The sequence below is a fragment of the Raphanus sativus genome, unplaced genomic scaffold (assembly GCF_000801105.2).
Source record: "Raphanus sativus cultivar WK10039 unplaced genomic scaffold, ASM80110v3 Scaffold1094, whole genome shotgun sequence".
Lineage (NCBI taxonomy): Eukaryota > Viridiplantae > Streptophyta > Magnoliopsida > Brassicales > Brassicaceae > Raphanus > Raphanus sativus.
This window is the reverse complement of record NW_026616408.1, coordinates 1-16,402: the sequence shown is the minus strand read 5'-3', so window position 1 is coordinate 16,402 and position 16,402 is coordinate 1. Positions and strand designations below refer to the sequence as shown.

The 16,402-nt window shown below is 30.1% G+C and overlaps 1 protein-coding gene and 1 non-coding gene across 2 annotated transcripts; both read left to right on the top strand.

Annotated features, from left to right (window-relative positions):
• The first annotated feature begins 5,787 nt into the window (after positions 1 to 5,787).
• LOC130503735 (U6 spliceosomal RNA) lies at positions 5,788 to 5,892 on the top strand. The gene has a single exon (XR_008940972.1). It is a non-coding gene; the product is annotated as a U6 spliceosomal RNA (small nuclear RNA).
• Positions 5,893 to 8,850: 2,958 nt separating this feature from the next.
• On the top strand, positions 8,851 to 12,331 carry LOC108824151 (transcription factor EGL1). The gene is made up of 7 exons (XM_018597521.2): positions 8,851 to 9,097; positions 9,277 to 9,549; positions 10,046 to 10,142; positions 10,233 to 10,304; positions 10,681 to 11,442; positions 11,588 to 12,010; positions 12,099 to 12,331. The coding sequence occupies exons 1-7, from the start codon at positions 8,979 to 8,981 to the stop codon at positions 12,168 to 12,170; spliced, it is 1,818 nt and encodes a 605-aa protein (XP_018453023.2). The 5' UTR covers positions 8,851 to 8,978; the 3' UTR covers positions 12,171 to 12,331.
• Positions 12,332 to 16,402: the final 4,071 nt, after the last annotated feature.

Sequence of the window (16,402 nt, the reverse complement as noted above, 5' to 3'; positions counted from 1 at the left end):
AAATGCTAATTACGGTTCCAACTTCGAAAATAGAGAAAAAAAATGTTTTTTTCTTTTCCTTAGAATTTTGAAAAAAAAAAAAACATTTACAGTATTCTATAATTTATGTTTGATTTTGCTTTACGTTATAGATGTTTTTGGTGGGCCCTACCCTTGTTTCAGAAAAGGCTCTTCCCGCTTTCCTCACTCCAAAATTTTTATATAAATTCGTCGGATATTGATTATGCGGCCCAATTAAGCCCACGTATAGGCCCGTCTAACTTAAATTGAATGTCCTTCAACTTGTTGATCATTCTACCTAAATTTTCATGTCTGTTCTTTATATTTGTTTACTAGGATTATATTTTTGGTGGGTATGATGGTTTTTTATATGATTTATGAGGAGGAACTGTAGTTAGTTATAAAAATGGGTTAACCAGCTCTAGAGTTTTTCTTTGCCAAAAAAAAAAGCTGAAAATTATGAATTATGAATCTGATTAGCTTCGATCAAACCAACGAGGCATAGTTATGACATGGGCTTTAACCGTGCTTTATATATTCACTGATGAGAAGAAGCAACCCTCAATATGCCAAACGTGTCTGTTGCGGAGAGGAAGTCTCAGCTTATGTGATCCATATTGATAATTTGATATGGCCCAAACATTTGATTAAAGGACATACAGAGGTACCATATATAGTATCATTTTCTTAATACTTTTATGTTTTCATGCATTTGGGGGAAGGGTGTGATAATTGTATGAAACAACCTTAACCACAGTTCACGAAAGAGTTAAAGCCTACGTTAGAGAAAATATCTAAGAGAGACCTTCGTTATCTTTTGTTATAGTACTTTGTAACATACATAAAACATAGTACACTGTACGTATTATTCTCTATATCAAATTCATCTTGCACTTGCACTTTCAATTGATATCAGAGAGAATCACTGAAATCACTGGTAAGATCTTGAAGACAAAATAGATGATGTAGTACAGTAGGAAGCATGGTCATTGAAATTGTTAGTGCACCAAAAACAGAATTTTAGAAGTTAAAATAAAAAAATTACTCAAGGTGTTCAAATACCTTTTTTTTTGTGCACCTTTCATTTACCAGTCTTAAAATACTACATAAATTAGTACAAGAAGTATACTACAGGAAGCGAAGATGTTTAATTGACTTGAAGACTAGAATTGGAGCCGGCCTAAAGTTGAACTAGAAGTTACTTAGAGACCATACAATCAAAGATTTACTTTGGAGAAAAAGAAACTCATCAATGGAAATTTTTCAAAAGGCTTTGAATAAGATTTGGAAAAACTATAAAGGAGATTTGTGGAAATTTATCCTTTGGATAGTTAGCTATGGTGAGCCAAGAAATCTACGGAGTATAATTATGTACTAGATGTTTGTCCGCGACTTCGCGGATGATAATATTATATGAAAATTACATGTTATGTTTATAACGTTATAGTGTTATAATAGTTGAATAGTAATTAGAAATTTTAAATTTTAGAATTTAATGTTGACAATTTTTTTTTAGAATTTAATAGTTTGATAATCAAAAATTTCGGTATCTATTTTTAGAAGAGCTGTGAAGTTTTGTGATAGTTCAACAACAAAAATGTGTCACAAAAATATTTTTCTTAATTGCAAGTATTGTTACAATTGATTTAAGTAATTGGTTTTAAATTTCCTTTTAGTTTATTTTAACATGTGAAAAAACAAAAAAAAAAACATTTTAGCCATAAAAATATATTTTGTGTAGTTCCAAAAATATGGTTAGAGGTCTCTATAGTTCTGACATCTTCTTTGATGATTTTTTATGTTTCTCTTCGTTTGTATGATTGTTTTCAATTTATTTTAAATTCAGCAAAAAATAATTGTTTTATGTGTTTCTTTCAAAAAATCTGGCAAAATAAAAGTTCAGATGTAACTAAAAACTCAGATTTATTTTATAAATGAGTTAGGTAGTCTTTCCGTTTCAAAATGTTACATGTTTTGTATTTTCTTAATAATTGTGTAAAAACCTTAAACATCACTTAAAATGGTACAGAGGGAGTATTAAATTTAAGTATTAAATGCATAACTTTCAGTGATTATCGATTTTTCATGATTCTAACCAATAAGAAATCAGTAAATGTAATTAATTTTTTTTGAAATTTTAAATTAATCATTATTAATTGATAACAATTGTATTGAAAATATAAATCATTATTCATACTCATCTTACACTTTTAATTGGTATTAATTTTACAAGTTTTAATGTACGATTTACGTACGTATCTTACGTAAATGGACATGTGCATTTTTCTATTGTTCATGTTCATGCGAGAACTATCATCCATAGATCGTGCAAAAGAGTGGTGGGGAAAAATAACTTCTTTATAAAATTATAACTTTTAATTAATGCGATAAAAAGGCAAGAGAATGTAGTTTCGAATTAATTACACCACATCATATCCATCAAAATCATGAAATTTAGAATTTTTTAGCACCATGCACGTGGACAGTAATTTTAACGGAAATCAATTAGTCAAACAATCAAGGCACCCAGCTATTCCTTATGAAGAAAAACAAAAGCTTTTGATGAAACTAAAATGTCATTTTACAGAACATATACTATATAGTAATAGTTGTAGCTACTACTGATTGTTGTCATGACTGTTTCAGAGTGTAGAACACCATCTGATATAAACATGCATGCATGTATATATGTTCATTCAAATGGTGAAATGTATTTGCGTACGCATAAGCAAAAAGACAATGAAACAAGTCAACAACACAAGACTATATGTGGATTATGCATATCATATACACGTGAAAGGTACCTTTAACTATCAAATTGATTTTGTAGACTCCTTCAAACCAATCTAGGTCACTTCGAACTGTAGATTATTCTATTAGTACTAAGTAAACCGAATACAGGTGTGGACGTCACATTATTACAAGCTAAGCTTAATTGGTTAAAGTAATTAAGTTCGGTTGGTTTTAGGATTTATGATAGAATCATAGAGAGTGGCTGGTGCTGACAATGTTATTAATGCTTAATTAATAAGCTGGACCACCAAAAATGGACTGTTCGATAATCAACTGAAGACTCTGATCCACTCAATAAATGCGAGCATCTCTTTCATTATAAAATAGGTTTTATTTATTTTTTTGGAACAAAAATAGGTTTTATTTATCTTCACATGTTCTTACATCCAATGTTGGAATATATCATTTTATCTTCACTTATGTCTGCGCCATGTTATTTGTAACGCAAAAAAATTGTTCTCTTCACTGGTTATAGTTATCATAACATGTAACAAATAAAAAACATGTAAAATAATTACATATTTAGCTGCCTAGGAATTGGGGGTATAGATTAAATATTATTTATAATTAAAACCTTTATAACAAAAGTCAAAGTGATCCTTTTTGGAGTGAAAATTAGAATCTCTCTGATATAAAATACTTTGTGGATATCTCAACTAAAAAAGTTAGAAAGGAACTGAGTATCTCAAAATGAGGGATTTCTCAATTAGATATTCACCTTAGATACTTTTGCAATAGGATTACTCTCTTAGCTAGAATCATGTTTACTTGTCCTCGCGAGGACCACAATGTACAAATAACACGGATGACATGTTCATACAAAATTATGAATAATCAGTATTAGGAAATTACTGAAAAGGTTATTCCTTCAATTTCACATTAATTGTCATTCTATAATTTAAATTTTGTTTAATTTTAGTACTTTTTATGTTTTAATGTATTTATTTGTTAGTTTTTCTAATTTTGTCTATGTTATTTTTGTTTATCAATTAAGATAAGTCAAATAAATACTCTTACATTTGTGAATAAATGTCACTTTGATATTTTTAACACAGATTAAAAAAATGACAAAAATAAATATAAATTATTATTAATTACACATTTCTGATCAATAATATTTGAGATAAATAAAATTATTTATAAAGTGATAGTGATATTCCGAATCCTCATTACTAATGGAATCGAAAGGATCAAATCAATGCAGTTTACAATTAATTTTCAATTGAAAGTAAATATAATTTGTATTGAAATTGTAAAATGATATTTTTGTGTAACAAAAAAATTAGAATGACAATTATTATGAAATAAATGGAATCAATGACTCATTATTATTTTCTGTACATCTAAACTAGTGCTATCATGCGCTTTAATGTGACGGAAAAGTATGGCAATTAGTACGAGAACCTCTAAGAGCATCTCCAACAGACCCTCAAACCCTCAAATTTTAAGGTTTTTGTCTCTCCAACAGACCCTTAAATCTTCAAATTTTGAAGGCCTGAATAGTGAAACCTCAAATTTGAGGTTCCACTATTCAGGCCCTCAAAACACTATTTACTTTTCAGTTTATTCCTTATAAATTTGTAACTTACATATATTTGTACTAATATTAATTTTCTTATTACTTTAATCCTTGTAACTATATTTCACTTAAATCTTTAAATATATCTTATATATACATATATATATACAGATATATATACATATATATTATTACATAAAATATGAAAATATGTTAAAACTAAAATAAAATAAATAAACAAAAAATATTACTTAAAAGATATTTATTATTTCACAAAACATTTATATTAAATTGAACAATATATTACAAATTAATTTTGTGTTATAATAAATTGTATTTATAAATATTATGTTTTATAATTTCAGTGTGTATGTACTATCTATCTATGAAAAATATAATAATGATAGTTAATTTATATTAAAGTTAGGGACTGAAATGCAAATTACATAAAATTTTAAAATAAATTTGAGGATCCTTGTTGGAGTAACCCACCTTCAAACCCTCATTTTGAAGATCATTGGCCCTTAAAATGAAGTTCCTTGTTGGAGATGTTCTTAGAGCAACTTTATCGGCAGCAAAATCACGTATCTTAAAGGTGGGGACCATGTACTTTTTGCAAAACCCATGACAGACGTTGGTTAAATAAGAGACGTTTGTGCTGCGTTTGTTAACCTGTTTGCGGACTCTACTGACATGTGGTGATCCGCGACTGGCTCAATTATTATTATTTTTTTTTAAATCAGAAAAATGCAAAAAAAAATTAAAAATAAATAAATTAAAAACCTAACAAACGTATCACCGATAATGATGCCCTGACTGACTAGGGGTAGTATATGGTTCAGTATGTTAATTCAAACACATTAAAGATTTAGAATCAAATGATAAATAATACTATTTGGCCGTGTAATCATACAAGAAATAAATAAAACAGTGAAAAAAACCTTACTCCTTTTTCAAGGTTCAGACACGACAAGAAGTAGTCCTAGTTAGGGGTGCTTATTTTGAGAGATGCGAAGATTTTATTAAAAACATACTATAGCTTACGGTATTAAATAGCTCTTGGTTTCTTGCACAGTGTTTTAAATATCTCATTTAAATACATATTTTTGTCAAAACTCAAACATATACAATCACAGTTGATTCTCTTCCTGACTCTAATTAATTTTCACCAACATCTTTGATCCAAGCTTCAATCTCTCTCAATATGCAACCTTATTGTTTGACTCGCATGGAACAGAGTCTCAAATAACTTTAGGAAAGTTTGAGCAAGTGTTAACATTCGAAATCAATGCAGAAACTATATGAAATGCAAGCTTTTTTGTCTGTTTCCCGGGAGATCCTTGATCTATAACCTTAAATTTCGTGTTCTTCGTCGTGTGTAGCCATTAGAATCAGTTATGTGTTTTTTTTTCTTTTTAAGCTACCAGCATTAATTTATATTTTCTTGTGTATATACTCCACTCCTAACAATTAATTGTTGTCCTTTTGGCACATCGTTAAAATTGGAACGATACAGAAAAAATTAGCATAACCTTTGCGCAAAGATGATACGCACAAATAAAAAAATAGTCCAAATTTTTAGTTAGCAAAAAAAACAATTAACCGTTGTTGTTGGCCAAAATAAGTCTTGGTTGGATTTATATGAATGTTATATCTATATTATTAAATCAGAAGTACACATATAGAATGCCCCTTAATTTTTAGTATTATTTATACTTCTATGCCACTAACATTAAATAATACTTCCTATTTTAATGCTGTCTTTTCCACTTTGATTAATGCATTTTCTAAAATTAAATTTGAATTAAATACACAATTAAATAATACTTCCTATTTTAATGCTTTGTATTTTCCACTTGCATTAATGTATTTTCTAAAATTAAATTTGAATTAAATATATTTCATTAACTTTTCAATTAAATCAATTTCAAATTAAAAAAAAAAATACATTTTTTGTTGGACAAACAATTCATGGAAATTATAATATCAACTCTTCATTTAACAAATCTGAACGAAAAGAATATTATCAAATTTGAACCGAAACTAGATACTATCCAAACGGATTTACCATTTTGGTATCTAGAGAACCATAACCAAACCTTATCTGAACGAAATATTTCAGAGATTCGAATGTATTTAAATCATATTTATATACTTCAATATGTTAGCTATTTTCGAGTTAATATCCAATATATAAGTTATTTTAAGTTGTTTAAAATATTTGAAATATAAAAAATAGTCGAAAGTAAACATCTAAAGTAGATAAACAATAATCAAAACACCAAAATACTTAAAATATATATTTATTCTTCATCCAAATATTCAAGTTAAACCTATTTTAAATTTTTAATTTAGGTACTTTGACTTACATTACTCAAATTTACATGTTATATTTTTTTTAAGATTTAGGGATATTTAAAGATATATAAATTTAAAAAATTTAAAAATAATTTAAACGGGTTATCAAACCCGCAAAGATCCGAATAAAACCGGAACCAAAGTTTATAAATACCTGAATAGAGCTAGAATCTTTAAACTCAAAATTTCAAACCCGAATAGATTTTAACCGAATTCGAGTGGATATGCAAATATGCATCCCTAGCTTAGTCAATATAAAACGATCAAATATTACAAATATACTATTTAGTATAAATAAATAAAAACTGAAAATTAATACCCGTGCGGTCGTACGGGTCAAGATCTAGTTTATGAATTATGATACTAACTAATAGATTGGTCAATGCCCTTTATATATTATTTTAAATCTGATTATATATTTTGAAATAGGTTATTAATACGTTCTTAAGAATTATGGTTTTATACTACTTTAACTTGAACTGAATTCCATTCTACAACACATAATAATATACTATATTTAAACCATTCACAGATCGTGGTCAATAAAACCATATATAATTGATCAACTAATATATTGTGGTCAGATCTAACTCGTATACCCTGTTAAAAAATGATCACATATGTTTTGATTTCATGTTAAGTTTCATCCATAAACCAAAAGTGGGTAAGCATGTGTGTTGATTATAGATAGTGTAAGTTTCCTTAGTTTACTTAATTTCGAATGTATAACTTCCACTCAAAAGTATAGTACAAAGAGAAAGAACAACTTAGTTTTTCTTTTGACAAATAAAATACAAATAGAGAGAGGTGTTTGGAACACAATATTCAACCTAAAGGCAAGTACCCACTTCTTTTGTTTCTTAAAGATTATATTGAACATGAACCAAGTTAAGATATCTCCAATGATAACTTCATTTTTTTCTTCGAAATTTGAAGTCATTCAAAAAATGAAGCAACAAGTTTTTCAATAATTTGCTTCATTTTCTTCAAAAAAATATATTCTATATATTCTCTATCACTATTTTATATTTAATTATTAGTAACACTTTATACTTTTCAAATTTACTAGTTTTACTCATTTATTTTGTTTTAACAATAATCCGACTCTAATAGTAAGTTAAACATTATTATATGATATAATTATTACACATGACATAAATAAGTAAACATACACTTTTAGATTTTATAAAGAAACACCAAATACAAATATCTTAAATGATTAATCAGAATATTATAAAAGCCAAAATTGAGTTTATTTTATTCTAATTTCTTCTAAATCAAACATAGAATTCTTAAAATTTAATAATATCATGTCTTTCGTTATTAACATCTAATTAGATGAAAGCAATAATATAAATTTTGAAATTAAATGGGTGGCATTTAAACATACAAAATAACAATAAATTAAAATTATAGATCAGTTTGTAAACAAAAAAATATATTCTAAAAATGAACAATTGAACATTATTTTTTCAATTGAAGAAATACTGTTCAATTCTCAAAATTTTAAGAAATAAAGAAAAAAATAAAGTACCACTACAGTAAAAAATAAAGCAAAAATATAAAATGAAGTACTATTGAAGATGATCTTACACAACATATGATATAAAGTTGGCGAGTTAGCTAATTCCCAAAGATTAAAGCCACCGAAAAACTACATTCCCACTATTTTTTTTGTTACCACTCCTTTAAAATAAAACTACTTTTAAAAAATCCTCGTATATTTATGTATTTTATGATAATATAAAGTGTTTGTTTACCTAAGAATGTATCTAATTCACCTCTCTATTTACATGTATAATAGCATTTAGAGATAAAATATTATTAAACACATTCTTATTTCTTTTACGAAATTATAAATTGTTATTTTTCTTTATTTATGGAGAAAGTAACATTTCTCTATATTTAGCTTTTATTTTGAAATTGATATTTTAGAGAAATATATCTTTTTATAAAAAAAAATCTATGTTATAAAAAGAAAGTAAACTATATTGGAGAATGGAGATGGTCTAAGTGTCATAAAGAAATTCTGAGACCATCCTTTCTCTCTCGATCAATTCAACCACAACTATAGTAACTTCAAAATACAAAATACTATTTAACTTTTCTATTTTTAAATTTTTTTATCAATAAAAAACACTATTTAACTATTTTTATTATTCTACCCGTATATGGAAGGTTCAAGATAAATGTTAATGGGCTTTGTTGTCTTCTCCCTTCCCGAAACTGAACCAGTGTCATGTAAAAATCACCAACTCATAAGTCAAACCCTATAATTCCGTTCTGCTTTTTTCCTTGTCTACAATTGATGGCTACCGTAGAAAACAGAATGATGCCGGAAAATCTAAAGAAGCACCTCGCTGTTTCAGTTCGAAACATTCAATGGAGTTACGGAATCTTTTGGTCTGTCTCTGCTTCTCAACCAGGGTACATCTCCTAATCTTTACCCTTTCCTCTGAAGTTTACAGTTTTCTTGGCTTTCTCCACGATATTGAGACATTGTTGTTTCTAATCAAGAACTGACACAAAATATCTGGGCACATTTCAACTTTCATTCTTTCTCATTTCAAACTTTATCTGTATGTTGTGGGTTAAACATAAAAAAGACTGTTGGAGTGGGGAGATGGATACTACAATGGAGACATTAAGACTAGGAAGACGGTTCAAGCATCGGAAGTCAAAGCTGACCAGTTGGGTCTTGAGAGAAGTGAGCAGCTTAGAGAGCTTTACGAATCTCTCTCCCTAGCGGAGTCTTCAACCTCCTGTGGTTCTCAGGTCAATAGACGGGCTTCCGCCTCCTCTTTGTCTCCGGAAGATCTCACCGACACTGAGTGGTATTACTTAGTATGCATGTCTTTCGTCTTCAACATTGGTGAAGGGTAAATCTGTCTTTCTCCTAATCCCATCATCAATCAAACCATTTTTAAAAAAAAAACGACGTGACCCTAACTTTTATTATGTACTCTTTATTCTAATTTTTGATTAAAAAAATTATGTACTATATTTCTCCTTAGAAAACTGATAGAAAATGTATACTATTACAAAATTTCAAAGATCAATGTATTTTTGTATAGATATGAATTAAGATTAGTCAAACTTACTTATAAGAGTACTTTGATTTTGTCTAACAAAAAAGACAAACATCCTTTATTATCATGTCTCCTTCAGTTCTCATCTTCCACGATAGCTTATTCCGACATGGACGAGTTTGATTGTTAAAAACGCAATGTTTTTACGTTTGCGTGTTTACAAAGTATCAACCTTAATATGAGTTATAAATGATGATATATAGACGCATTTTTGTCGTCCGGTTAAGCATAAAACATAAAATGATTAAAAAACCAAACTAATTTTTCCGTCTTTTTATTATTGTAGAGTTCCCGGAGGAGTGTTGGCGAACGGGCAACCAATATGGTTATGTAACGCTCATACCGCCGATAGTAAAGTCTTCACTCGCTCTCTTCTTGCTAAAGTAAGTTTTTGGGTAGTTTCTATTTGCAACTGGAAATGCTAACGCTATAACTAAAACGTTTTTTCTTGTGGCCGCTTTTGCTCTTTTAAGAGTGCTTCGCTTTTGACAGTGGTTTGCTTCCCATTTCTTGGAGGAGTTCTTGAGATCGGCACGACCGAACATGTAAGCCAATATTTTTATATTTATCCTATAAACTCAGCCGTTTCGACGCATAGGAGTTCAAACCAATCAACATGCAGATACATATTATCCTGTTCATTTTTTCGTTTTTTTTTTGTTCAAATATCCTGTTAATTTTTTCATCTATCAAAAATTAGCACAAAAGGTAAAAGTATTTCTAGCAAGTATATTAAACAATATAATTTACATTGATTTGATAAATAGCAATAGTACATAAAAAAGTCCCATCTGACAAAAGGTTTAAATTCTCCGACATTTCTAATCAATATTGTCATAAAGCTGTTATATTTCCAGCGCTTAATAGTGAATAATGAAAGTTAAAAGGGCTAATTTATTATTTTTTGTTAAATTATTTTAGGTTGCAGAGAACTTAAACGTGATACAATGCGTGAAGACATTGTTCCTTGAAGCTCCTCATGGAACTTTATCAACGAGATCCGATTATCAAGAAATTTTCGATCCTTTAAGCCACGATAAATACATTCCAGTGTTTGGAACTGAAGCTTTTCCGACAACTTCCACAAGCGTGTATGAGCTAGAACCAGATGATCATGATTCGTTCATCAACGGTGGTGGTGCATCCCAGGTACAAAGCTGGCAGTTTGTGGGTGAAGAACTCAGTAATTGCGTTCACCAACCGCTTAATTCTAGCGATTGCGTTTCCCAGACTTTTGTTGGAACAACCGGGAGAGTTACTTGCGGTCCAAGGAAGAGTAGGAATCAACGGTTAGATCAGATTCAAGAACAGAATAACCGAGTAAATATGGACGACGATGTTCATTACCAAGGCGTGATCTCGACGATTTTCAAAACAACGCATCAGCTAGTTCTTGGACCGCAGTTTCAGAACTTTGATAAGCGGTCTAGTTTCACACGGTGGAGGAGGTCATCATTGTCTGCAAAAACGTTGGGAGAGAAGTCGCAAAATATGTTAAAGAAGATTATATCCGAGGTTCCTCGGATGCACCAAAAGAAGGCGTTGTTACCAGACACACCAGAAGATAGCGGGTTTAAGGTTGGGGATGAAACCGCGAACCACGCCTTGTCCGAGAGGAAACGCCGCGAGAAATTGAATGATCGGTTCATAACGTTGAGATCAATGATTCCTTCAATTAGTAAGGTAACCTAATCCAACACTTTGCTTCAATAGCGTTTTGAATTTACGACAAGCGTTTTGAATTTACTACACGCGTTTTGCATGTGCATGCTAAAATATTACATTATATTTTCAAGGAAAGTAATCTTATATCTTGTGGATTCTTCAGACCGATAAGGTGTCGATTCTTGATGATACGATCGAGTATCTTCAAGAACTTCAAAGACGGGTTCAAGAATTGGAATCTTGCAGAGAATCTGACGGTAAAGAAATGCGAATGGCTATGAAAAGGAAGAAAATGGAGGATGAAGATGAAAGAGTATCGGCGAATTGTTTGAAAAGCAAGAGGAAGGAGAGTGAGAGTGATGTGAATGTTGAAGAAGATGAACCGGCTGATACCGGTTATGCTGGTCTAACAGATAATTTAAGGATCGGTTCGTTTGGCAATGAGGTGGTTATTGAGCTTAGGTGTGCTTGGAGAGAAGGGATATTGCTTGAGATAATGGATGTCATTAGTGATCTCAATTTGGACTCTCACTCGGTACAGTCTTCAACCGGGGATGGGTTATTGTGTTTAACTGTCAATTGCAAGGTACAGCTACTAACACAAGCTAAATTTCTGTTACCTAACCGGAATTTGAGTAAACCGAAACTGATATATATTTTAATGCTGATTGCAGCATAAAGGGACAAAAATAGCCACAACAGGAGTGATTCAAAATGCACTTCAAAGAGTTGCATGGATATGTTAAAGGTCTCACAATGTTTTAGATTGACAGAATTAGCTTTTATTCCGGTTTAATTTTCTAATCTTTGGTACTCAGATATTTAAACCGGATTTTTTTTTGAGATTTTGAAAATCTTGGCAGATCCTTTGGAATTCTGGTAAAATATAATTTCTTTTGGTTCATAACGTAGTCGTAGACTAATATGAGTTCCTTAGTTGATATATAATGAAGGTAAATCAGATGATGCGAAATGAAACACTCGGCTTAGTTAGTACAGTATCTATTCTTGATGATAGTACGGTTTGCAAAAGAAAATAGAAGTAAAATTAGTAGCAAATGCCTATGTTGTGACTAGTTAAAGATTCTACCAAACAAATCATATACTAAAATCTAAATAGATAGAAGATAGTTCGATTTCAATATTCTTTTGGTATATTTAGGAAAGTAATGTTTTAAAGTATAGTTTGAAAATATAAAGATAAGATTGGTTGGTCAAAAGCTGCTAGGAAAGTGTTTTGTTCACAAAATACAATGCCTTAGTAAAAAGAAGTAATGTCATTTCAAATAATTGCAGCTAACACCACTGAGAAATTTGAACATGCGTTACATATTTTAACAATTACTTTATCATAAAAAGAAGGAAGAAAATCTTAGCACAAGGAGTTGGACTGTATTTGGATTTCGTATGGTAGCATCCAAAATAAAGTCTATCTTTTGAGTAAGAAGATGTTAACTTTACTGCAAAGAATACAGAACGAGGTGTTAGAAAATTGGTTTGAGACCTTTCTTGATTTAGAACAAGAATAATAAAGGGGAAATTCTTTAATGAGATTGGTTGACATGGTAGATGGTCTCTAACATGATCCATCAGTTGGTGAAGTTGACGCTTCGTAGATGGTTGTTTAGTAAAACACAATATTAATTTGTTCGAGAAGATTATGGACCTATGCATAGAACCTTTTTTTTGGTTAACCAACAACATGTGTTGATCCAACTAGTGTCTATAAAGGTGGCTATATACCAACTAGTTTGTATACATCAATTAATTGTAGGAACCTTATTTCACTACGATAGGGACAACTGATATTTATAAAAATAACAAGAACAAAAAAACAAAAAATACAATACCGAAACAAATGAATGAAGAAAAAATTGCAGAGTCGAGATGGTTAATCTCTTTCTTTAAATCTTTAAACGCCCCGTAGTGTGACGGTTGCATAGCGCTCAGATTCCCAGGATACAACTGCAACATTGTTTCTGTTTACCATCACCGAAAAACAGAATCTATCGACCCTAGTTTTGTGTTGCACTCTCAGACTCAAGAAATAAAAATACTAACATAACTTTTCAATATAGGAGATTGTGGTTTTTCTTTTGGTATTTGATCTCTATCTTTCTATCATGCTAACAAGCTATTTATATAGAAAAATAATGAGAAGCACAAGTTTCATTTTCAACATAGAAATGAAACTTCCATAGTGCACTAATGGAGACTTTAATTTTTGTCAATTAATATGTGAATTCATTTCACATTTTGACCAAAAAAATTAAAGAATATAATTATTATCATTTGACTCATTCAAACAAAATAATATACTTTAAATGGATTTCTTTTTTATATTTTATGAATATAAAAGATCACATATATTTGGTTTATAAGATTAAGTTAATGAACATGAAGTCCAGCTAACAAATCAAAACCCAAATCCAAATATCTAATGTGTATATTTGTAACTCTATACAAGTTTCTCAAATCACACACATTAGACCTCCATTTCTCATTCACACTAACTCTATTTTTAGCATATGAATACATTGCTAAAAAATAGTTCCAACAATCCCCCACATGAATAGAAATGCTTCTAGACACTAGACGACTCGACAGACTTGACTTCCTAGACAAGACTCGACAAGACTCAACAAGACTCAACTAAGGACTTTTGAGAGTACAAGCGAGAAATTCACTGCATGATGAGTTGGTAGCAATTTTTCAGCCTTGAACCAGTCATTGTTAATAGCTATCGGATTTACTCGGCCAGGAGGTGGCCATGATGTCTTGAACCTCCCGGGCTTTGGTGTAAACCTAGACAATAGCCAAAACACAGCTTCATTCTCTCACAGAACTAGGTTCTCTATTGTGTTCATTGTGGCCGTGAACAGTCCTGGTTATCATGAGTGAACTTGGAGAATATAGCCTTTTTATTCTCCTAGAAACGGCCCCATTTCACACTCACAAGGTGATTTGCCATTAGTTTTGTTTAGAGGAATATCATGTACTACTCCATTCATATCTCAAAACAATTGGCACAAATCATTAAAAGCAAATGCTTATCCTCTATTCCTTACATGTAGCACTGTTTAATCATCCTGGGAACTGGGTACAGACCGAAGTCTGACAGTGCTTTGGGCAGATTTAGTTTGACTTAGTTGTCTCCTTGAACCTATTTCTTGGGATCTCCAATCTGATAAGTAGAGTTACCGCCAAACCTCATCTTAGTTCATAGGCTAAACTCATTCCTCTTGATGATATTACAATTTGATCTCATGACACACCTTTAATAATAGGATCCTAGGTTGTCATCACAGTGAACATAATCTCTTGAGATTAGTCGAGATCAATTGTTTAATGATTTTTGTCATCTTTTTTTTTCAAGATACAAACAACCATTATACATAAAACTCAGTGTATAACACTAGTTTTTTTTTAATTATATTTTGATAACTATCACAAAGTTCATTTGGCATCTTGCCAATAACTTTATATGGTAAGCAAAGCTTCCCCCACATTTCTTGAAATAGCTCAAAACCATGTATATTTACATTTAACATCTCCTAAGAGTTTAGAAAGTTAATCTACAACTCCTTTAGATTTAAATGAATAATAAAAACAATTTCGAAAATTGTTACAATTTTCTTTAGAATGTATTTCATTCTCAGAAAATGACTTTTTAGATACAACTATTTTCATAGTTCTCTCAAGTTGATTTATAAATCTAACTTGTATATATTTTGAATTAATTTTCCAAAACATATTTTTGCTTTTAGCAATTATACATATCATTATATGATATTGTTTGTACCATCAAAACCACCATTTTTTATGGTTATTCTCAAACATATTGTCTTTAGAAACTACAATACACATGTAAGTTTCAGTCATATTGGTCTGAAAATTCTCACTGGTTTTGTATGGTCAACCTTTTTAAGAGGTGCATTTAAGCATTGACGAAATACAAATGTTTTGATTAATATCAACAAACATTTTATTTCTTATGACAAATGATTTATATGTGGCAGACCTCTCCCAAATTTAGTTTAGGGCGTCGACTCACAAAAATCCATTTCCATTCATATAACATGATCCCTTAAGAATCAAAATGTTATTTATGACTATGGTTTCACCATATTTTTGAAACTTGAATCAGTTTTCTTTTCTCATGGTCAACATATGCTTAATAATTAAATTAAGTTATCCCAAAATCTGAAAAATAAATCAAAAACGTTAAACCATTCTTGATAATTAAAGCAAAATAATTATCATTTACCAAGTCAAAGCAATATCATATTTTTGACTAAAAAATGATTGTAACCGCTCGATCCATCAATTAATTATTTTGAAAATTAAGAGTAAGAGTAGCCAAACCATCCAAAAACGTTACCAATGACATTGGGAAGATGGTTTTCATTGTCACCATCGAAAGATGAAACCTGTTCTTATAAACCATAAAATATCAAATTCATTAGTCCCAAAAATATTAATTGTTTTATTTTAATGAATCTAAACACACAAAATCTCAAATAATCTGAAACTTGTTCCAGAAAATCAGAAGAATTTGTTTTCCATCACCCTTGAATTCTCTTATTCCTGTTTTCATAACAAAGCACTTCACAACATAATCAGTTTTTGTTAGTAGGAAAATACAAACAAAAATCTACAAAATTAAGATTATAGGAAGATTTTTCGAAATAATCCTATAGATCTGACTCCGGCATCTTTTCCCAAAGATCAACAAACCTGTTCTTACAAAAAAATACTTTTTACAATAATCAGTCCGGTTAGTGCAAAGCAATAAACGGATATTTTGAGTTAAGACTGATAGAACCGTGTTTTATAAACTACGGATTACTGAATATTGTAAAGAATAAAAATGATAAAACTATATCAAAGAGTAAGAAAATGATGATACAACTGCAGAGGCGAGATATTATCTTTTTCCTTAACTCAAAATACGTCCCGTAGTGCGACGGTTCGATAA

Bases quoted from the DNA above. Each gene is read 5' to 3' on its own strand.
- LOC108824151 (XM_018597521.2), top strand. From the start codon at position 8,979: ATGGCTACCGTAGAAAACAGAATGATGCCGGAAAATCTAAAGAAGCAC. The intron at 10,143-10,232 runs GTAAGTTTTTGG...TGCTCTTTTAAG, and splicing joins CTCGCTCTCTTCTTGCTAAA to AGTGCTTCGCTTTTGACAGT. The intron at 12,011-12,098 runs GTACAGCTACTA...TGCTGATTGCAG, and splicing joins GTTTAACTGTCAATTGCAAG to CATAAAGGGACAAAAATAGC.